This window comes from Mobula birostris, chromosome 16 (assembly GCF_030028105.1).
Source record: "Mobula birostris isolate sMobBir1 chromosome 16, sMobBir1.hap1, whole genome shotgun sequence".
Classification (NCBI taxonomy): domain Eukaryota; kingdom Metazoa; phylum Chordata; class Chondrichthyes; order Myliobatiformes; family Myliobatidae; genus Mobula; species Mobula birostris.
In genome coordinates this window covers 68,732,425-68,755,839 of record NC_092385.1, presented here as the reverse complement: position 1 = coordinate 68,755,839, position 23,415 = coordinate 68,732,425, and the positions used below count along the sequence as shown (strand labels likewise).

General features: G+C 41.8%; 1 protein-coding gene across 4 annotated transcripts in view; it reads left to right on the top strand.

Annotated features, from left to right (window-relative positions):
- Positions 1-23,415, top strand: part of LOC140211208 (caM kinase-like vesicle-associated protein) — a 232,373-nt gene that overhangs the window by 200,241 nt on the left and 8,717 nt on the right. For 2 of the 4 annotated variants that reach the window (XM_072280809.1, XM_072280807.1), the window contains exons 7-10: positions 8,712-8,787; positions 19,835-19,971; positions 22,695-22,773; positions 22,857-22,953. In XM_072280809.1, the coding sequence (XP_072136910.1) occupies positions 8,712-8,787; positions 19,835-19,971; positions 22,695-22,773; positions 22,857-22,953 (389 nt within the window). The remainder of the gene's footprint in view (positions 1-8,711; positions 8,788-19,834; positions 19,972-22,694; positions 22,774-22,856; positions 22,954-23,415) is intronic. The other 2 variants (XM_072280808.1, XM_072280810.1) reach the window with 1 other exon arrangement.

The window sequence follows — 23,415 nt, the reverse complement described above, 5'->3', positions numbered from 1 at the left end:
TTCACAAACCAATGAAATACTCACTTAATTTGGTGGCATGGTAGAGTAGAGGTTAGTATACAGTAACTCCATTACAGCACTATTGATCTGAGTTCAATTCCACTGCTGTCTGTAAAAAGTTTCTATGTTCTCACCATGACTCAGGGTACTCTGCTTTCCTCTCACAGTTAGTAGGTTAATTGACCACAAGTATTATTGGGCAGTGCAGACTTGTAGTGCCAGACGGGCCTGTTACTGTACTGTACCTCAAAATAAATAAATAAATTTGAACACAGCCAGTAACTTGTACACATAAATAAGAGTGGGAAAAGTGGGGCACCTCTTGGTTTTGTGGTGCTCTTGGAGCACAGACCTCTGTGTACTGGAAATTAAGGTCTCCATTGGTTGGGTTTGATAATGCATGTGGCGTACAAGCTGTCTATGTGATACGCAAGCCAGGGCAATGCAATATGGAGAGCAAACTATTGTCCATGTGGCAGGCTCCCCCTTTCCACACAGCTGATGAATCCAAAGGAACTGCAGAGACCGATACAGTTTGGCACCAGCAGTGTTACAAGAGTTGTCAGTCAGTGTTGATCTCAACACAGGGCTGTCTTAGGAACTCCAGCTCTGGATTTTTTCTTGGGGCTTACTCCTGAAGCCTTCCCTATGAATAGGTATGGAGAGAAGGCAGTGGAGGTTTAAGTTCAAAGTTTTCCTTCCCTTAGATGAGCTGCCAACCATGGCCAATGAGCCCCATCTGTCAGGAACAACTGGTTTTAAGTAACCCGCCTTTGCCCCTTCTGTCAGTAGAAACAGTTCCACTGGGCTTAGTAGCTAAGTCACAAGTGAAGGCCAGGAGTTGGTTATCAGAGGCTATTTGAGATGCATGCCACTGGGAGCATTTAATAGGTCGTGGGAGTTTACCCCCACTACCACCTGCCCCCCAATCCTTGGCTATGACAACCTTAAAGAACCTGCACTAGAAATGTATACCAGGAATTTGGTGGTAATATCTACAGGTATCACAGGTGTCCCCATCCACTTAAATGATGCATTGAGCACTAGAGCTGAGTTTTTGTTACATACTACCAGTCTATCAGGCTCCAAAGTTGGCCCTGTGAATCCAATTAACTAATGGATAGACAATTGCAGTAAGAAGTGATTACTCATTGGCAAAGTTAAATTAAGAGTCTCAGCAAGTACCAGTCTAACAGCGAGTGATTGTCTTGGATGTTTTTCCAGTGATCACAAGACCCTGTTGAATATTGGTAATGTAGAATACTACAAGTTCAATGGTTTATTGGAAAGACCAACTGTAGGGGAGCTGCATGGCCTCTTTTGTAGTGCGGATTAGGCCCCATGGATTCAGGGACTTCGGCTAAATTATATTTTTTTGTGTGACTGTATGTTTACTGCAGTCTTATATGTGCTATATATGCCTTGTGCTGTGTGTGACTGTTGATACTGTGTTTTGCACCTTGGCTCTGGAGTAACACTGTTTTGTTTGGCTGTATTCATGTATATTTGAATGACAATTAAACTTGAACTTGAATTGGAATGCACAGTACTTCCTCACTGGATGTTAGAGGTATATTCATTCGATCATTAATCTGATCATATCATGTCATAGAGTGAGGTAAATTGGCTGGTTGAGTGGTGTTGCAATAACCTTACATTCAACGTCAGTAAGACTAAGGAAATGAGTGTGGGCTACAGGAAGGGGCAGTTGAGGGAACACGCACCAGTTCTCATTAAAGGATCAGAAGTGGAAAGAGTGAGCAGTTTCAAGTTCCTGGGTGTAAGCATCTCACAAGATCAATCCTGAGCACAACATAAAAAACACACAACAGCGACTATACTTCATTAGGAGTTTGAGGAGAATTGGTATGTCACCAATGACTCGAGCAAATTTCTACATCTGGCATGGTGGGGACATTGCTCAGGATCAGAAAAAAAAACTGCAGAAATTCGTAAACTTAGCTAGCTCCTCCATGGGCACTATCCTCCCCTGCATTAAGGACATCTTCAAAAGGCTATGCTTTAAAAAGATAGCATCGATCATTAAGGACCTTCATCATCCAGGGCATGCTTTCTTCTCATTACTACCACGAGGGAGGAAGTACAGGAGCTTGAAAACACACTGTCAGCATTTTAGGAACAGTTTCTTCCTCTCTGCCATCAGATTTCTGAATAGTCCATTAACTATTTTTGCTCTCTTCTTACACTACTTACTTTATTTAATTTATATTTTTATATTCATAAATTAATAACTAATATATGTTGTAATTTATAGTTTATGATTATGTGCGCCAATGTACTGCTGCTGCTGAACAGCAAATTTCACAATATATGCCAGAGATATTAAACCTAATTCTGATTCTGTACCATTCAGCCAACTGCAGCTTCCAACAGAACAAGCCTCTTAGTCGTACTCCATGGCTGTTTCCCAAAAGCTTAGCCAATTCTCTTTTGAAGGGCGAGGCTGATTCTATTCCATCAACTCTTCTGTGATTGTCTCTACATCATAATCCCACAGGATGAATTCTGAATGCAGTTCACTGACCCTACTTGCCACTTGGCCCATTTACATATGTAGTTCCTAAACCTGTCTTTGTATTTCTTCCAGCCTCTCATTTGTCCCTATGTAACCTTGTTTCACTATTTTTGCGAACATTTTCACTCCTTTGTGTCCTTTTTTCTATTACCATACAAAATGTGTGTCACAGTAGTGTGTGGTTACTGCAGCATTTTACAGCAGCAGCTATAAGATCGAGGTTCAATTCCCACCATTGTCTTTAAGGGGTTTGTATGTTTCCCACATGGGTTTCCTCTGGATGCTCCAGTTTCCACCTACATTCCAAAAACATAGGGGTTAAGATTAGAGAGTTATGGGCATGCTACACTGGTGCCAGATATATGGTGACACTAGAGGCTGCCAGCACAATCTTCAATGATTTGATTTGACTCAAATAACACATTTCACCGTATGGTTTGATGTACATGTGACAGAGAAAGCTAGTCTTCATCCTTTATCTTAAGGCTGGTGTCCACCTCATGACCAATTTACAGAAAAAATCCTGAGCTTCGAGAGGAGTTTCAGAAAGGAACAGTAAAAATACATGAAGGAGAATAACTTGCAGAGATACAGAGGGAAAGCAGCAGAATGGAATAACTAGATTATTCAGAATAACTTCAGATACAGAGAATAGCAGCAGAATAGAATAACTGGATTGCTCCTCAAAGAGCTAGCAAAAAAAATTGATGGGACAAATCTGCATCAGAACCTTTAGATTCCGCGGTTCCCGACATTCTCAGTAATAAACAGATTGAGAAAATTAGGATCACTTAATCCAAAATAATTTTCTTAAATGTTAAAGGACGTTCAAAGTTCAAACTACATTTATTACCAAAGTAGGTATACCATATATAACCTTGAGTTTAATTTTCTTGCAAGCAGTGACAGGTAAATAAAGAATACAATAAAATCCATGAAAAAAACACACATAGCAAAGGCAGAGTTCCCAAAAGCAAGTCTACAGGCTGTAGAGGCAGTTTAGCAGTGAGGCAAGTGAACGGGAATAGGAGGTGGAATTAAAATGCGTGGCCACTGGGAGATCCCGCTTGTTCTGGCGGTCAGAGCGTAGATTCTCGGCGAAGACCCGACGTAGATTGGGAGACCACTTTTAATTCCACTTCCCATTCCCATTCCAATATGTCCATTCATGGCCTCCTCCATTGTCGTGATAGGCCACACTTGAGTTGGAGGAACACCACCTTATATTCCGTTTGGGTAGCCTCTAAACTGATGGCATGAACATCGATTTCTCAAACTTCCAGTAATGCCTACCCCCCCTCACCATTTCCCATCCCCTTTTCCCGATGTCATGTTATCTCCTTGCCCACCCATCACCTCCTTTTAGTGCTCTCCCTCTCCCCCCTTTTTTCTTTCTTCTATGGCCTTCTGTCTCTTTCACCAATCAACTTCATAGCTCTTTGCTTCATCCCTTCCCCTCCATGTTTCACATATTGCCTGATGTTTCTCTCTCCCCTCCCCCCACCTTTCAAATCTACCCCTCAGCCTTTTCTTCCCCCCAGTCTGGCCGAAGGGTTTCAGTCTGAAATGTCGACTGTGCATTTTTCCATAGATGTTGCCTGGCCTGCTGAGTTCCTCTAGAATTCTGTATGTGTTGTTACACCTACAGTTATGAGGTAGCAGATGGTGGACTGCATTGAAAACATGTGTTTTTGACATTGTTACTCTCTGCTTACTGGGAGATTTCTACTAATTGATGTTTTTTTTAAGGCAGGATTGTAAAACATGGATGAAAAACATTTAGAGCCCATCATATCTCACTTTAAACTAAATTTCAGGGAAAGATCAAGCAACACACATCAAAGTTGCTGGTGAACGCAGCAGGCCAGGCAGCATCTCTAGGAAGAGGTACAGTCGACGTTTCAGGACGGGACCCTTCGTCAGAACTAACTGAAGGAAGAGCTAGTAAGAGATTTGAAAGTGGGAGGGGGAGGGGGAGATCCAAAATGATAGGAGAAGACAGGAGGGGGAGGGACGGAGCCAAGAGCTGGACAGTGGATTGGCAAAAGGGATATGAGAGGATCATGGGACAGGAGGCCCAGGGAGAAGGAAAAGGGGGAGGGGGGGAAAACCCAGAGGATGGGCAAGGGGTATAGTCAGAGGGACAGAGGGAGATAAAGGAGAGAGAAAGAATGTGTGTATATAAATAAATAACCCATCTTCAACCCTCCTCCTCTTCATGGACACCCCGCTCTGGTCTTCTGCCTGCTCTGGATCTCTTTATTGCTAACTGCCGATGGGACATCAACCGTCTCAACTTCACCGCACCTTGTTCCCATTCCAACCTTACTCCTTCTGAATGCTCTGCTCCCCACTCCCTCCGCACTAATCCTAACCTTACTATTAAACCCGCCGATAAGGGGGGTGCTGTTGCAGTATGGCATACTGACCTCTACCTTGCTGAGGCACAGTGACAACTCGCGGATACCTCCTCTTATTTACCACTCGATTGTGACCCCACTAAGGAGCATCAGACCATTGTCTCCCACACCATCACCGACTTTATCTGCTCGGGGATCTCCCATCCACTACTACCAACCTTATAGTTCCCACACCCCGCACTTCCCGTTTCTACCTCCTACCCAAGATCCACAAACCTGCCTGTCCTGGCCGACCTATTGTCTCAGCTTGCTCCTGCTCCACCGAACTTGTTTCTGCATTCCTCGACACAGTTTTATCCCCCCTTGTTCAATCCCTTCCTATGTTCATGACACTTCTCACGCTCTTAAGACTTTTCGATAATTTTAAGTTCCCTGGCCCTCACTGCTTTATTTTCACCATGGAAGTCCAGTCCCTATATACTTCCATCCCCCATCAGGAAGGTCTCAAAGCTCTCCGCTTCTTTTTGGATTCCAGACCTAATCAGTTCCCCTCTACCACCACTCTGCTCCGTCTAGCGGAATTAGTCCTTACTCTTAATAATTTCTCCTTTGGCTCCTCCCACTTCCTCCAAACTAAAGGTGTAGCCATGGGCACCCGTATGGGTCCTAGCTATGCCTGCCTTGTTGTTGGCTTTGTGGAACAATCTATGTTCCAAAACTACTCTGGTATCTGTCCCCCATTTTTCCTTTGCTACATCGACGACCATATTGGCGCTGCTTCCTGCACACATGCTGAGCTCGTTGACTTCATTAACTTTGCCTCTAACTTTCACCCTGCCCTCAAGTTTACCTGATCCATTTCTGACACCTCCCTCCCCTTTCTAGATCTTTCTGTCTCTATCTCTGGAGACAGCTTATCTACTGATGTCTACTATAAGCCTACTGACTCTCACAGCTATCTGGACTATACCTCTTCTCACCCTGTCTCTTGCAAAAATGCCATCCCCTTCTCGAAATTCCTCCGTCTCCACCGCATCTGCTCTCAGGATGAGGCTTTTCATTCCAGGACGAGGGAGATGTCCTCCTTTTTTAAAGAAAGGGGCTTCCCTTCCTCCACCATCAACTCTGCTCTCAAACGCATCTCCCCCATTTCACGCACATCTGCTCTCACTCCATCCTCCCGCCACCCCACTAGGAATAGGGTTCCCCTGGTCCTCACCTACCACCCCATCAGCCTCCGGGTCCAACATATTATTCTCCGTAACTTCCGCCACCTCCAATGGGATCCCACAACTAAGCACATCTTTCCCTCCCCCCCTGCTTTCCGCAGGGATCGCTCCCTACGCGACTCCCTTGTCCATTCGTCCCCCTCATCCCTCCCCACTGATCTCCCTCCTGGCACTTATCCTTGTAAGCAGAACATGCCCTTACACTTCCTCCCTTACCACCATTCAGGGCCCCAGACAGTCCTTCCAGGTGAGGCGACACTTCACCAGTTAGTCAGCTGGGGTGATATACTGCGTCCAGTGCTCCCGATGTGGCCTTCTATATATTGGCGAGACCCGATGCAGACTGGGAGATCATTTTGCTGAACACCTACGCTCTGTCCGCCAGAGAAAGCAGGATCTCCCAGTGGCCACACATTTTAATTCCACATCCCATTCCCATTCTGACATGTCTATCCACGGCCTCCTCTACTGTAAAGATGAAGCCACACTCAGGTTGGAGGAGCAACACCTTATATTCCGTCTGGGGAGCCTCCAACCTGATGGCATGAACACTGACTTCTCTAACTTCCACTAAAGCCCCACCTCCCCCTCGTACCCCATCCATTATTTATTTATATACACACATTCTTTCTCTCTCCTTTTTCTCCTTCTGCCCATCCTCTGGGTTTTCCCCCCTCCCCCTTTTCCTTCTACCTGGGCCTCCTGTGCCATGGTCCTCTCATATCCCTTTTGCCAATCACCTGTCCAGCTCTTGGCTCCATCCCTCCCCCTCCTGTCTTCTCCTATCATTTTGGATCTCCCCCTCCCCCTCCCACTTTCAAATCTCTTACTAGCTCTTCCTTCAGTTAGTCCTGACGATGGGTCTCGGCCCGAAACGTCGACTGTACCTCTTCCTAGAGATGCTGCCTGGCCTGCTGTGTTCACCAGCAACTTTGATGTGTGTTGCTTGAATTTCCAGCATCTGCAGTATTCCTCGTGTTCAGGGAAAGATCCATATTTTGTGCATTGACTGAGATCTCCTAGATGTAGGGAGAGTTCAATTGTCACATACAGCCCTCAGAAACGAAGACATACAAAGACTGGTGATTAATAAGAAATTTTTCATGATGGTCTTTGTGAGGCCATACTGAATTAAATCAGGATGTCAAAACGATAATTCTGTAATTACATAGAATGCTAGAAATATTCAGCAAGTCAAGGAGCAGCTGTGGAGAGAAGTACAGAGCTATTATTTCAGGCTAACTAATTGTCATCATTTCAAAAATTCTGCACTGGAAGACTTTCAGCCCTTCGACTATATCCAGCAATCTCCTTACTCTGATCCCCTCAATCACTTCCAATAACTATGCACTCCTACCAATATGCCAATCTCTTACCCATTATAATCTACCCTCTACCACAATCCCCCACACTCTGCCTGCATGTCCTATACCCAAATCCTCCCTCACTGTCACAATCTACCTGCAGTGAAGGCTCTTCCACCTTGCTGTGCAGTCCAAAAATGTCACAGTCTTCACTGCTCAATACCTGGCTATTTCATCTGATTGACTATACAGCGGGAAGTTTTATGAAAACATACAAATGTGGCCAACATTAATATCAGCAATCTCACCCTTTCTTGTGAACTTTCTGTCCCTATTAACCTGATTTAGAATCAAAATAAGGTTTATTGCCACTGACGTTATGGCATGAACTTTTTTGTTCTCAGCAGTAGTGAAGAGTAACTCTAAACTGTAAATTACAAAAAGAATTTTTTTTTTAAATACTTCAGAAAAAGAGCAAAATAGTGAGGGAGCATGCATACATTCATTGTCCATTCAGAAATCTGACGGCAGATTTCCTAAAAATGTTGAGTATGTGTCTCCGGGCTCCTGTACCACCTCTTTGATGGTAGTAATGAGAAGAGGGCATGTTCTGGATGGTCAGGTGCTTCATGGTGGATGCTACCTTCTGGAGGCATCGCCTTTTTGAGGATGTCCTCGAATGTGGATAATGCCCATGATAAAGTTTACAACTCTAGATAGGTGAGTTTACAACTCTCTACAGCTTTTCTTGCTGCTGTATATTGGAGCCTCCATACCAGCCAGTGATGCAACCAGTCAGAATGCTCTCCATGGAATATCTGTAGAAATTTGCTTGTGACATAGCAGATCTTCTCAAACTCCTAATGCAATGTAAATGCTGCCATGTTGCCTTTGTAATTGTATCAATATGTTGGGCCCAGGATAGATCTTCAGAGATGTTGACACACAGGAACTTGAACCTGTTCACTCTTTCCACTGCTGACCACTCTATGAAAACTGTTGGTAACCTTGGACCTTTTGTGCATTACCAACTCAACCCCATTCAACAGAGTTCTGCTGACTGCACATTATGTCTTCAGTAGACTGGATCAGGAAAATATCATAAGTGATTCAGCATAAAAGAAGGCTGCCATTATACTTGTGACAAGTATTTACACACTTTCACCTTAGCTCTACATAACTTCCTTTTTTCTTTTGCATATTTAGCTGTTTTGTCTTCAGAAGTTACAATTTTTCCCCCAAACTGCTCAGAGTTTTTTATATGTGTTATGTCTATTTGCAGCTCCTGAGGTAGTTGGACGACAGAAATATGGACGGCCAGTTGACTGCTGGGCTATTGGAGTGATCATGTATATACTGTACGTATGACATCACTTAGACTCATAAGAGGAGGGAGCGGGAAATCGTTTTTATTAATTGCTAGCATTTAGTAGTGAGGTATATAAAGCTTCCAGGAAGACCTGCACAAGTTAAAATAGCAATATTGCCAATTTAATTTTATTTTTGATCATCCTCACCTTTGTACTATCTTAGTTTGAATGTTGTTCAAGCTATAGACGTATAAAAATTTAGTCAGCTCATATCTGAGCACTGTGTGTTGTTCTGGTTGCCAAACAAAAGGGATGTGGAGACTTTGGAGAAGATGCAGCAGGATGTTCCCTGGACTAAAGAGTATTAGCCATAAGGATAAGTTGAACAAACTTTGATTTTTTTCTCAAGAGCTTTAAGTATATAAAATTAAGAAAGGCATAGAACATAGATCATAGAACAGTACAGCACAATACAGGCTCTTTGCCCCACAATATTGTGCCAACCTTTTAAATGACTCCAAAATCAATCCAACCCTTCCCTCCTAAATGGCCTTCATTTTTCTATCATCCATGTGATCTAAGAGTCTCTTAAATGCCCATTATGTATGTGCCTCTACCACCACCCTTGGCAATGCATTGCATGCAAGCTTTCCCTCTCTATATAAAAATCCTAGCTCTGACATCTCCTCCTATCACCTAGCTCTGACATCTCCTCCAATCACCTTAAAATTATGCCCGCTTGTATTAGCCATTTGCACCTTGGGGGCAAAAAAGCATTGGCTTTAGCTCTGTCTATCATTTTATGTACCTCTATCCAGTCACCTCTCATCTTCCTTCTCTTCAACTTTTCAAAAGAGAAAAGCCCAGCTCACTCAATCTTTAGATGAGCCAGTCAGAATATTTTTCTTGGGATGGAAATGTCAAAGACCAAAGGACATAGGTTTAAGGTGAGAAGGGGAAAGTTAAGAACATTCATAAGGTAGTTTTTTCTGGTACGGAAAATGTTAGAAGTAGACACATTAGCAATATTTAAGAGGCATTTAGACAGGCACATACGGTGAAAAGGAATAGAGGGATAACAACCGTGTGCAGGTGAAAGGAATTAATTAGATTGGCATCATGGTCAGTGTAGACTCCATACACTGAAGTTCATGTGCTGAACTATAGGACCGTAAAACATAGGAACAGAATTAGGTTATTCAGCCTGTCGAGTATGTTGTAGCATTCAATCGTAGCTCTCATTCTTCTGCTTTCACCCTGTAACATTCGACACCCTTACTAATCAAGACCTATCAATCCTCTGCCTTAAATATACCCAAATGTGGCAATGAATTATACAGATTCACCAACCCCTGGCTAAGGAAATTCCTCCTCATCTCCGTTCTAAGAGGATAACCCCCCCCCCCCCCCCCATTCTGAGGCTGTGTCCTCTGGTCTTAGACAGAACATTCTCTCCACATCCACTCTATCAAGGTCTTTCAAGAGTCGATAGGTTTCAATTAAGGCACCCCTCATTCTTCTGAATTCTAGTGAATACAAGACCAGAGTCATCAAACGTTCTTCATATGACAAGCCATTCATCCTGGAATCATTTTCATGAACCTCCTTTGAACCCTCTCCAGTTTTAGCACATTCTTTCTAAAATGAGGGACCCCAACATTGTTCTCAGTACTCCAAGTGAGGCCTCATCCAAGCTATATAGTCTCAGCATTATATCCTTGCCTTTATATTCTAGTCCTCTTGAAACCACATTTGCCTTCCTCAGCACAGATTCAACCTGCAAGTTAACATTAGGGAATCATGTACAAGGACTCCTAAGTCCCCTTGTACCTCAGTTTTTTGTGTTTTCTCTCCATTTAGAAAATAGTCAACTCTTTCATTTCTTTTACCAAAGTGCATGTCTTATACACTTTGCAACATTGCATTCCATCTGCCGCTTATTTTCCCATTCTCCTAATCTTTCTGTAACCTCTCTACTTCCTCAAAACTACCTGCCCCTCCACTTCCTCAAACCTACCTGCCCCTCCACCTGTCTTCATACCATCTGCAAACTATGCAACAAAGTCATGAATTCCATCATCCAAATCATTGACATGGAATGCAAAAATATCAGTCCCAACACAGACTCTGTAAAACACCACTAGTTACCAGCAGCAAACCAAAAAAGCCTTCCTTTATTCCCACTTTTTGCATCCTACCAATCAGCCACTGCTTTATCCATGCTAGAACCTTTCCCATAATACCATGAGCTCGTAGCTTGTTAAGCAGCCTCATATGTGGCACCTTGACAAAAGCCTTCTGAAAATTCAAGTACACATTAACCAATTCTCCTTTGTCTATCCTACTTTGTTATTTCTTCAAAGAATTCCAACAGATTTGTCAGGCAATTTTTTTCCTTGAGGAAACCATGCTGACTACAGCCTATTTTATCATGTGCCTTTAAATACCTTGAGATTTCATCCTTAATAATCGACTTCAACATCTTCCCAACCACTGATGTCAGACTAAATGGCCAATAGTTTTCTTTCATCCGCCTCTCTCTCTTCTTGAAGAGTGGAGTTATATGTGTAATTTTCCAGTCTTCTAGTACCATTCCAGAATCTAGTGATTCTTGAAAGATGATTACTAATGCCTCCATAATCTCTTCAGCCACCTCTTTCAGAACCCTGGGATGTACACCATCTGGTCCAGGTGACTCATCTACCTTCAGACCTTTCAGTTTCTCAAGAATCTTCTCTCCAGAAATGATAAATTCACACACTTCATGACCTCTGACATCTGGACTTTCTACCAGAATCAGAATCAGGTTTATTATCATTGGCATGTGACGTGAAATTTGCTAACTTAGCAGCAGCAGTTCAATGCAATACATAATCTAGCAGAGAGAAAAAAAATAAATAAAATAAAACATAATAATAAATAAACAAGTAAATCAATTACATATATTGAATGGGTTTAAAAAGATGTGCAAAAACAGTAATACTGTATATTACAAAAAACCATTGAGCATGAGTGGGTGGGGCAGCATCTTTCCACCTAAGAAGAACTAACCGTCTAGCTAAGAGAGAGGCAAAAGATAATGTTCGACGTTTAGTTGGACTCAAGTGCATGTCTACTTCACCCAAGGTGCCAAAAAGAGCAATCAGCGGGTTAGGTTCTAAGTGGCAATTAAGAATATGAGATAGGGTTGAAAAACCTTCTCTCCAAAATTTCTCTAGACTAGGACAGGCCCAGTACATATGGATAAGAGAAGCCTCACCCTCTTTACACTTATCACAAACGGGACTAATGTCAGGGTAAAACTGCAATAACCCACTCACGCTCAATGGCTTAGTGATATTGTGTCCTGTTTGGACCTTGAAAAGATTCATTATTCACTTCTTAATTCAGACAAAGTTTCATAAGTGTGGGGACCTTTTCTTGAATACTTTCATAACTCCTCTTTAGATTAAGTTTATCCTTTTTTTGTACTACAATCCCTTACTTACAGCTTTTTTCCCTGTAAGTTTTACGGTTTTTTGTTGTGATTTTTTTTTGTTCATTACACAACATTATAGTTTTGGTAGTCGGCATTATATTTTCTTTTTATATATATATATTTACAGCTCTGTGGGGTCAAATGCTCCGATTAATTTTTTCTTTTGTACACACAAATGGTTGGCCTGGGGGATTTTTTAGTGGGTGGTTGGAGAGGATACTAATCTTACATGATTTTATTTTGGGTGCTTTTTCTTTATTGTTATGAATTATATATTGGACATGTTTGTTTTGCACCATATAAATCTCCATTTTGTTGATGGTTTTTTGCTGTTGCTATAATTTGAAAAAAACTGCTCATGTCATCCACAGTGATGACTAATGCAAAATACTTATTCAGTTCATCTGCTATTTTGTTGTCCCCCATTACCACCTCTCCACCATCATTTTCCAGCAGTCTGATAGCCATTCTCGCCTCTCTTTTACACTTTACGTATCTGAAGGAACTGTTGGTATCCTTTTCAATATTATTGACTAGCTTACTTTGATATTCAATCTTTACCTTCTTAATGACTTTTTTAGTTGCCTTCTGTTGGTTTTTAAAAGTTTTCGAATCCTCTAACTTCCTACTAATTTTTGCACTCTTATCTGCCCTCGCTTTGACTTCTCTTGTTAGACACAGTTGTGTCATCTTGCCTTTTACAATACTTCTTCCTCTTTGGAATGTATATATTCTGTGCCTTCCCATTTGCTTCCAGAAATTCCAGCCGTTGTTGTTCTGCTATCACCCAATCAATCCTGTTCTTTTCCAATCAATCCTGGCCAATTCCTCTCTAATGCCTCTGTAATTCCCTTTACTCGCTGTAATACTAATTCATCTGACTTTAGCTTTCCTTCTCAAATTTCAGGGTGAATTCCATCATAGTATGATAACTTGCCTCTAAGAGTTCATTTACCTTGAAGTCTCTAATAAAATCTGGTTCATTACACAACAGCGAATCTAGAGTAGCTGATTCCCTAGTGGGCTCAAACATAAGCTGCTCTAAAAAGCCACCTCGTAGGCATTCTAGAAATTCCTTGTCTTGGAATCTCATCTCTGTTCTAAAGAGAAAGCCAATTTTGAGGCTATGCCCTTTGGTCCTGGACTCCCTCACTATGGGAAATATCCTTTCCATGCCCACACTAGGCCTTTCAATATATGATAGGTTTCAATGAGATATGATAGGTTTCATTCTTCTACATTCCAGTGACTACAGACCCAGAGTCATCAAACACTCCTTGTACGTTAACCCTATCATTCCTGCGATAATTCTCGTGAACTTCCTCTGGGCCCTCTCCAATGCCAGTGCATCCTTTCATAGAAAAGAGACCCAAAATTGCTCACAATGCTGCACGTGCGATGCTGTTTTCTGTGTTCTATTAGATAGACCAAAACAAAGAAAATTTTCTAAAGTGATAGCAACGAAGTTACTGGAGCCACTGCCTCACAACTCCATTAATCCAGCTTCATTTCCAAGCTCAGCTGCGCTCCACATGGAGTCAGTTGATCCTCCCTGTGACCACATGGTTTGTTCCAGCTGTTGCAATTTCTTCCCACATTCGTGTGGGTTGCTAGATTAACTGGCCACTGTAAAATGCTCATAGTGTAGATAGATAGTAAAATTATTGGAATTAAATTAATTGACAGAATTACAGAAGGAAAGGGGCGGCTCTGTAAACTGGCATAGACTTATCGGGCCAAGACAGCTTCCTTCTATATCATTCCATAAATGTTAATCCAGATAATAATAACTGAGTATGTTGAAGCTAGAATGGGCCAATAGACAGGAATGCCTTATGCCATAATTGTTCAGAGTATCCTGACAAGAGTCCTAAAGATATGAATGACTATGACTATGAATGACACGAGCTAGCTAAGAAGCTGAGAACCCTTTCTTAAAAGTTATAGCAGCAGACAAGCAATTGCCCACATTTGACAAATTAATACATAGTGTGACAATAACCACCCCTTGTATAATAATCAAGGAGGCACAGAGAGTACCTGTAATTACTGATAAGTACCTTTATTGTCTCAATGGAAGAGCACATGAACTTACACAAACAAGTACCTGGGTGCACACCTACTAAGATTTTCTGACGTTTCATGAACAGTTAGAGTACTGAAAATATAATACCAGTTAAAAAAGCTTCTGTTGCTGGCCACATGTTCCTCGTAATCCCATGTCCACATATCTGTGGGCCAACTCACATCCACAATGGTGAATCTCCTATTGAGTCATCGCTGCAGCACACTTGAAACATTTGCTATTGGATTATTCCTTATCAATTCAAATATTACATTCCAGTGTCATTGGCTGTAGGTCATGTGTCTGACCTTTAACACCTTTTTATTGGCTCTGCTCCAGGCCACCTCCATTTATTGCCCTCTTCCCAGCAAGTGACAATCAGTTATTTATGGCTATTTGTTCTGAATCAGCAACTAGCTTGGTCATGCTGAACAGATACAAAGACTGTCAAAAACTTGCATGTTATATCCAGCCAAAGAGCACCTCACAGATAACTTCTTATTTGGAAATGATCCCTAGTTCAGCGTCATTGTGTCTACTTTATAACACAGAGTGGCTTTAGCTTACAAAATGGAGAACATAGAGTCTCTTAATAAAACCTTCTCCCTCATGGCAAAAACAAAGGCAATTGGTCTATCTGCCTCTACTGTCTTGATTCATTCAAATTTACTGATTTGTAAACTGTAGTTCTTTCTGGGCCAACAATAGCTTACAACAAATACACTCTGGCCATTTTATTAGGGACACCTGTATTCCTGCTTGTTAATGCAAATATCTCATCAGTCAATTTTGTGGCAGCAACTCAATGCATTAAAGCATGTAAACATGGTCAAGAGGTTCAGTTGTTGTTCAGACCAAACATCAGAATGGGGAAGAAATATTATCTAAGTGACTTTGACTGTAGAATGATTGGTGGTACCAGACAGGGTGCTTCGAGCATCTTAGAAACTGCTGATCTCCTGGGATCTTCACACACAATAGCCTCTAGAGCTTTCAGAGAATGGTGCAAATAACAAAAAGCATCCAGCTGGCGTCAGTTTTATGGTCGAAAGTGCCTTATTAATGAGAAAGGTCATATGTGAATGGCCAGACTGGTTCAAACTAACAGGAAGGTGACAGTAACTCAAATAACCAGGTGGTGTGCAGAGAGCATCTCTGAACGCACAACACATCGAACCTTGAAGTATATGGGCTACAGCAACAAAAGACCGTGAACAAGAGGTACCGATTAAACTGGCCACTGAATGTATATAACTATGTCTAAAGCCCAACAGGAAAATGCTCCATGTGCGGCCAGAAAAAGAAGTAAATGATAGTATTAAGTCAAAAGGAAAGGCTTAAAGTGTTGACAAAGAAAACAATAAGACTAGGGATGGGGAAAGTAAATCAGAAATCAGCAAAGAATGTCTGAATCATTGACAAGGGGAAGTAGAATACTAAAATAATCTTAAAAAATAAATTCAGTTTGTATAATCTTTTCCTTTTAACTTTCAAAGTTCAGAAATAAGCCAAAAGAAATACTATGCAGAATAAGGAAGTAGCATAGTTGTTAAATAGAACATAGAAAACCTACAGCACAATACAGGCCCTTCGGCCCACAAAGTTGTGCCGAACATGGCCCTACCTTAGAAATTACTAGGCTTACCTATAGCCCTCTATTTTTCTAAGCTCCTTGTACCGATCCAAAAGTCTCTTAAAAGACCCTATCGTATTCGCCTCCACCACCATTGCTGGCAGCCCATTCCACACACTCACCACTCTCTGAGTACAAAACTTAGCCCTGACATCTCCTCTGTACCTACTCCCCGGCACCTTAAACCTGTGTCCTCTTGTGGCAACCACTTCAGCCTTGGGAAAAAGCCTCTGACTATCCACACGATCAATGCCTCTCATCATCTTATACACCTCTATCAGGTCACCTCTCATCCTCCGTCGCTCCAAGGAGAAAAGGCCGAGTTCACTCAACCTATTCTCATAAGGCATGCTCCCCAACCCAGGCAACATCCTTGTAAATCTCCTCTGCACCCTTTCTATGGCTTCCATAACCTTCCTGTAGTGAGGCGACCAGAACTGAGCACAGTCCTCCAAGTGGGGTCTGACCAGGATCCAATATAGCTGCAACATTACCTCTCGGCTTCTAAATTCAAATCCACAATTGATGAAGGCCAATACTCCGTAAGCCTTCTTAACCACAGAGTCAACCTGCGCAGCTGCTTTGAGCGTCCCATGGACTCGGATCCAAGATCCCTCTGATCCTTCACAGTGCCAAGAGTCTTACCATTAATACTATATTCTGCCATCTTATTTGACCTACCAAAATGAACCACTTAACACTTATCTGGGTTGAACTCCATCTGCCACTTCTCAGCCCAGTTTTGCATCCTATCAATGTCCCGCTGTAACCTCTGACAGCCCTCCACACTATCCACAATACCTCCAACCTTTGTGTTATCAGCAAACTTGCTAACCCATCCCTCCACTTCCTCATCCAGGTCATTTATAAAAATCACGAAGAGTAAGGGTACCAGAACAGAACCCTGAGGCACACCACTGGTGACTGACTTCCATGCAGAATATGACCGGTCTACAACCCCTCTTTGCCTTCTGTGGGCAAGCCAGTTCTGGATCCACAAAGCAATTTCCCCTTGGATCCCATGCCTCCTTACTTTCTCAATAAGCCTTGCATGGGGTACTTTATCAAATGCCTTGCTGAAATCCATATACACTGCATCTACTGCTCTTCCTTCATCAATGTGTTTAGTCACATCCTCAAAAAATTCGATCAGACTCATAAGGCAGGACCTGCCCTTGACAAATTCCTAATCATATCATACCTCTCCAAATGTTCATAAATCCTGTCTCTCAGGATCTTCTCCATCAACTTACTAACCACTGATAGACTCACTATAGACTCACTGGTCTATAGTTTTCCAGGCTATCTCTACTCCCTTCCTTGAATAAAGGAACAACATCTGCAACCCTCCAATCCTCCAGAACCTCTCCCGTCCCCACTGATGATGCAAATATCATTGCCAGAGGCTCAGCAATCTCCTCCGTAGCCTCCCACAGTAGCCTGGGGTACATCTCATCCGATCCCAGCGACTAATCCAACTTGATGCTTTCCAAAATCTCCAGCACATCCTCTTTCTTAATATCTACATGCTCAAGCTTTTCAGTCTGCTGCAAGTCATCACTACAACCACCAAGATCCTTTTCCATAGTGAATACTGAAGTAAAGTATTCATTAAGTACCTCTGCTATTTCCTCCGGTTCCATACACACTTTCCCACTGTCACACTTGATAGGTCCTATTCTTTCACGTCTTATGTCTCCCATACACTACATAATGGACTGGTTGGGCCTAGGAGTACATTCAGCCAAAGACTCATTCCACCGAGCGTCATAGGAAGTCATTCCTGCCTGTGGCCATCAAACTTTACAACTCCTGAGCCAATAGGCTGGTCCTGGACTTATTTCCTGGCATAATTTACATATTACTATTTAATTATGTATGGTTTTATTACTATTTAATTATTTGTGGTGCAACTGTAACAAAAACCAATTTCCCTCGGGACCAATAAAGTATGACTATGACTATTATCCTCTTGCTCTTCACGTATTTGTAGAATGCCTTGGGGTTTTCCTTAATCTTGCCCACCAAGGCCTTCTCATGGCCCCTTCTGGCTCTCCTTATTTCCTTCTTAAGCTCCTTCCTGTTAGCCTTATAATCTTCCAGATCTCTAACATTGCCTAGCTCTCTGAACCTTTTGCAAGCTTTTCTTTTCTTCTTGACTAGACCTATTACAGCCTTTGTACACCTCGGTTCCTGTACCCTACCATAACTTCCCTGTCTCATTGGAACGTACCTATGCAGAACGCCACTCAAATATCCCCTGAACATTTGCCACATTTCTTCTATACTTTTCCCTGAGAACATCTGTTTCCAATTTAAGTTTCCAATTTCCTACATGATAGCCTCATAATTCCCCTTACTTCAATTAAACGCTTTTAAATAATCATTTTTTATACCTCAAAAAATTTTAAATGCCTTGAACAACAGCTCTGGAGTGAATAAGGCATTGAAATTAATTACCATTCATGAAAATAGTAGCACTGGAGATATAAATTGCATTGAACAGTGATACATCATCCTTGCATGGCAAAGTTTTGAAAAGTGGTGGCTCAGGAGATTGCAAGAACAATGGATGTCACCTTCCAGAAGACCATATTGTTCCCATAGAATGTTCCCACAGTTCAGAAAGTAGTCCCATAACTGCCAAAGAAATGTGAGAAGCAGCAGCTACGGACCGGCCCACTTAAGGTCAATTAGTACAGAATATGCTGATTCAAATTTCAAGTTTATTTATCATGTGAACATTGAAACATACAGTGAAATGTGTAGTTTACATTAATAACCAATTTGCTGGGGTAGTATGTTTATTCCGATTTAAATATAAGGAAGTGATTTCTTCAAATGCCAGGTGAATTCCCCCTCTCCAGAAGGCACTTCAAGATTGAGGTACCACGGTAGCATAGCAGTTAGTGCTATTATAGCGTGGGGCATTGGAGTTCAGAGTTCAATTCTACCATCTGTAGCAAGTTTGTACGCCCTTCCTGTGTGTGCGTGGGTTTCCTCTGAGTGCTCCAATTTCTTCCCACAGTCTAAAGACGTAGGTTAATTGGTCTTTATAACTTGTCCTGTGAGTAGGCTGGGGTTAAATAGGTGGGTTGCTGGGTGGCATTCCACGCTGTATCTCTAAATAAATAAATGCCATGAGGACAACACTTCTCAAAAAAAATCACATCCAAGTTCCCCATCAATTGGAGGAATACCCAAACCCTCATCCATCCACTTAAAGGGGTCAGGATAAAGGAAATGACCAATGACTACCAGGATCTTGCCCCAGATATAATTAAACCCAGAGCCATACGAAACCACTGAGAAACTCAGCCTGTAACACTAGATTTTTGGGCACCAAAGTAACATAGTGGTTAGCATGACACTACTACAGCTCAGGGCTTTGGTGTTCAGAGTTCAATTCTGATGCCATCTGCAGGTTCTCCCCATGGAATGTGTGTGTTTTCCCCAGACACTGCTGTTTTGTCCCATATTCCAAAGATGTACTGATTGGTAGGTTTATTGGTCACTGTAAATTGTCCCATGATGTGGTTAGGGTTAAATCGGGGGTTGCTGGGTTCAAAGGGCCAGAAGAGCTTATTCCACGCTGTATATCCAAATAAATAAATAAATAATATTGGCTATTGCCAATATTGAGTGTTGACGTGAAGGACCCCCATTCTCCCACCAGCTCTTCTGACAATAAGGATCTCCTTTTCAGGAGATGCCTCCCCACCACCACAGTACTGCCCCCACTCCTCCACACCAGAACATGGTGGTATTCCTCACTATCACACTGAAGTACAGTATAGATTAAATGCTCAACTCCGGTAGCGGAAATTAAGTTACTGACTTCATGCTAACTGGTAAGTAACTTAATTTAAAATCTTGTGGAGTCTGGTTCAATCCTCAGTCTGTGCCTCTTTTCTCTCAGATTATCAGGGAACCCACCTTTCTATGATGAAAATGATGATGAGGATTATGAAAACCACGACAAAAACCTATTCCGAAAAATTCTGGCTGGAGACTATGAATTTGATTCCCCATATTGGGATGACATTTCAGATGCAGGTGAGCATTAAGTCTGTGCTAGGGAATTCAGGTTCTGGCCCTGAGCCTGCTCCACCAATTTAGGTAAATTATATCTGATCAAGATATAAGGTTGTTACAGCTAGGGGGGTGGGTGGTATTGGGGACAAGCTCCCACTGCCCATTAAATGCTCCCAATAGCATGCACCTCAAAGAGCCTCTGACAACCAAATCCAGTTCCTAGTGGAACCATTTGTAATGACAGGAGAAGGGGCAGAAGTGGGTTACTGGTGCATTGAAACCAGTCACTTCCGGTAGATGCGGCTTGTCAGCTCATCTAGGAGAAGGAAAACTGATCTCAAACCTCCACTGCCTTGTGACTGTACGCTCTCAAGGGGAAGGCATTGGGAGTAAACCCCAATGGAAAAATCCAGAGCTGGAGTCCTAAGGCAGTTCTTGAGTTCAATGTTGACTGGCAATTCCTGCGACACTGCTGGTACCAAACGGTATCAGTCTCTGCTGTTCCTTTGGGTTCATTGGATCCGTGGAGGAGGGAAGCTTGCTATATGGGCAACAGCTTGCTCTCCATATCATACTGCCCAGGCTTGCGTATCTACACAGCTAGGACCGCAATATCCATGGTCAGCTCTGACTAACAGAGGCCCTCACCTGATCAACAATAGGTCATCTCCATTTGCTTACTATTTTCCTTGATTTACATGTGTATTGAAAACGTTCTTGATCCAGGCCCTGATTATTATAACTGTCCCAAGTACTTTGATGGGAGAATTTGTATGTTTGCCATCTATGTCTTCCCAGATACGTTTTTCAACCTCTTGAATGAATTAGGATCTCCACCATTCTCTAATTTACTTAAGGAATGCTGGTTTCCAGATTCAGATGGCACTTGGTAAAGCAGCCAGGATAATCAGAGATATCTCCTACCCATTCTCTCCTCTTCCTCCCTCCCATCAGGCAGAAGATAGAAAAGTCTGAAAGCACAATTACCAGGTTCAAGGACAGCTTCTATCTCTTTGTTATTATACTATTAAGTGGTTCCCTAGTCCTACAAAATGGAATATTGACATCACAGTATACCTCATTGTGACCTTCAACTTATTGTCTGCCTGCACAGCACTTTCTCTGGAACTGTATCACTTGTTCTGCACTGTTATTGTTTCATCTTGTACTACCTCAATGCACTGCTGTAATGAATTCATCTGAAAGGATAGCATGCAAAACAAAACTAAGTGGTGAATGTAGGTATGACTGCAATAGATGGGAAGTTTAGATGGGTACAAGAACAAAAGGGATATGGAGGGCTATGGTCCACATTCAGGTCCATGGCACTGGGAGAATAACAGTTCGGCACAGACTAGATGGGCAAAGGACCTGTTACTGTGCTGTAGTGTTCTATGACTTTATGGCTATGACTCTATGACCTTTCTCTGTGTTCTCTCCTTTCCCCTCCTTCCTCTGAATCTCAAAACTTTCCTCAGCTTTGATGAAAGGTCATTGGCCTGAAACATTAAATCTGTTTCTCTTTTCACAGGTGCTGCTCGACCTGCTGAGAAATCCCCAAAACTTTCTGATTTTATTTCAAGCCTTCAAAAATCTGACTTCCTCCAGTTCTAGCCCTTCAGTCAACCTGCATTTTATTCATTACGCCACTGACAGCCAAACTTTCAGCAGCCCAGGCCCTAGGCACTAAAACTTCCTTCTTAAACCTCACTTCCTCCTTTAATAACATCTACCAATCTAAACAAACTTTTTGTTAATCAATCCTAATATCTTCTTACGTGGCTTAAGGTTGGAAATTGGTGTGGTAGTAGTACCCTTTGGGTCATCTTTGACTTCATTCATTCTTATCTCCCTTGGTTATGCCTTTGGGGAGCAATGTTTAATAGTTGAGACACAATAGACCACAGGTGCCAGAAAATAGAGCAACAGACAATCTGCTCTAAGGAATTCAGTGGGTCAAGCAGCTTCTGTAGGGGAAAAGGGTGGCAGTCAATATTTCAGGTCAAAACCCTGACTCGGGAATGAGAGTGGACCATCAGAATAGTGGTAGCACAACAATTTACAGCAGCCTGCATTAAGATCAGGGATCGATTATCATCATTGTCTGTAAGGTGTTTGTATGTTCCTCCAATGACTGTATGGGTTTCTTCTCGGGCTTCCAGTTTCCTCCTACATTCTAAAGACATATGTTTAGGGTTAGTGAGTTGTGGGCACTATCTGCCTGTCATCTTACACCGCTCCTCAGTCTACAAATCGCCTTGGAATCATTGCTTGCCACACCCCTTCTCTCTAAACTGGCCATCTCACCTCTCCACTCTCAGTATTAATGCAAGGTTTCAACCTGAAAGAGCAACAATTCCTTTCCTGTCAGAGAAGTTGCTTGACCTGCTGAGTTCTTCCAATAGATTGTTGTTCCATGATTAACAGTTAATTGACATAAAAGAGCAAACAACAAATAATTTGATCGTGGTGCATGAATGTAATTCAATCCCCTTTTGAGACATTTTTCTTGTTCTTATGATACTTGATTTGTTAACAAATATGTATAATTAAATTCAAAAATACAAGTTTGAAGAATATATTTTTGAAGCATATATATAAGGGTGACAACTTCTATTGAAAAAAGCATAATTTTTAATAGGAATAAAATTATTGCCAAATCTGGCAAAATATGGCAACAAACTGTAAGGATTTATCACAGATGTAAGTTTGGTTAATACAAAGATATTTTTATTCCTAACCAGCAAAAGATCTGGTGAGCCGTTTAATGGAGGTCGATCAGGATTCCAGAATAACAGCTCAAGAAGCCATTAATCATGAATGGTGAGTGTGAAGTGAGAATGTTCAAGGCCTTTCAGAATATTCTGGTTTACATTTAAGAACCCTGATTATACTTGCCTTCTCAGGATTTCAGGAAACGCTGCTTCAGACAAGAACATAAAAGACGGTGTTTGTGCTCAAATTGAAAAGAACTTTGCCAAAGCGAAATGGAAGGTACTTGAAGTAAATACCACTTTTACTGGCTTTAATTATTTGTTGCATGAACTCCAATGATATCATTGTGAGTGTGTTCGTAATTACACATTTCTCCATTTTATTTATTCATTTGCCTCAATTACCTGGAAGAGCAGGAACCCCAAGAAAACCAATATTCGAAACTTAACAAAGCAATACATTCACAGTATGAGTAGTCAAGTTTAGTTCTTTTCTATATACGTATAATGTTAAGGGATGCATAATATAATGACTTGATTACCAATTGAAATTTATTACTGAGGGAATCCCACCCTTTGGATGAGACATTGCCTATTACATAGATTCAGATAAATGTTAAAGTAATCACAATAGATGATGAAGAAATTCACATGGCATTCAAGCCTACATTCTTCCTTTAAATAATTCCATCAGAAAAATATTTTGGCAGAAAGAAAAGTAATAACTCAAACAATAGCAAAAACTTGAAGT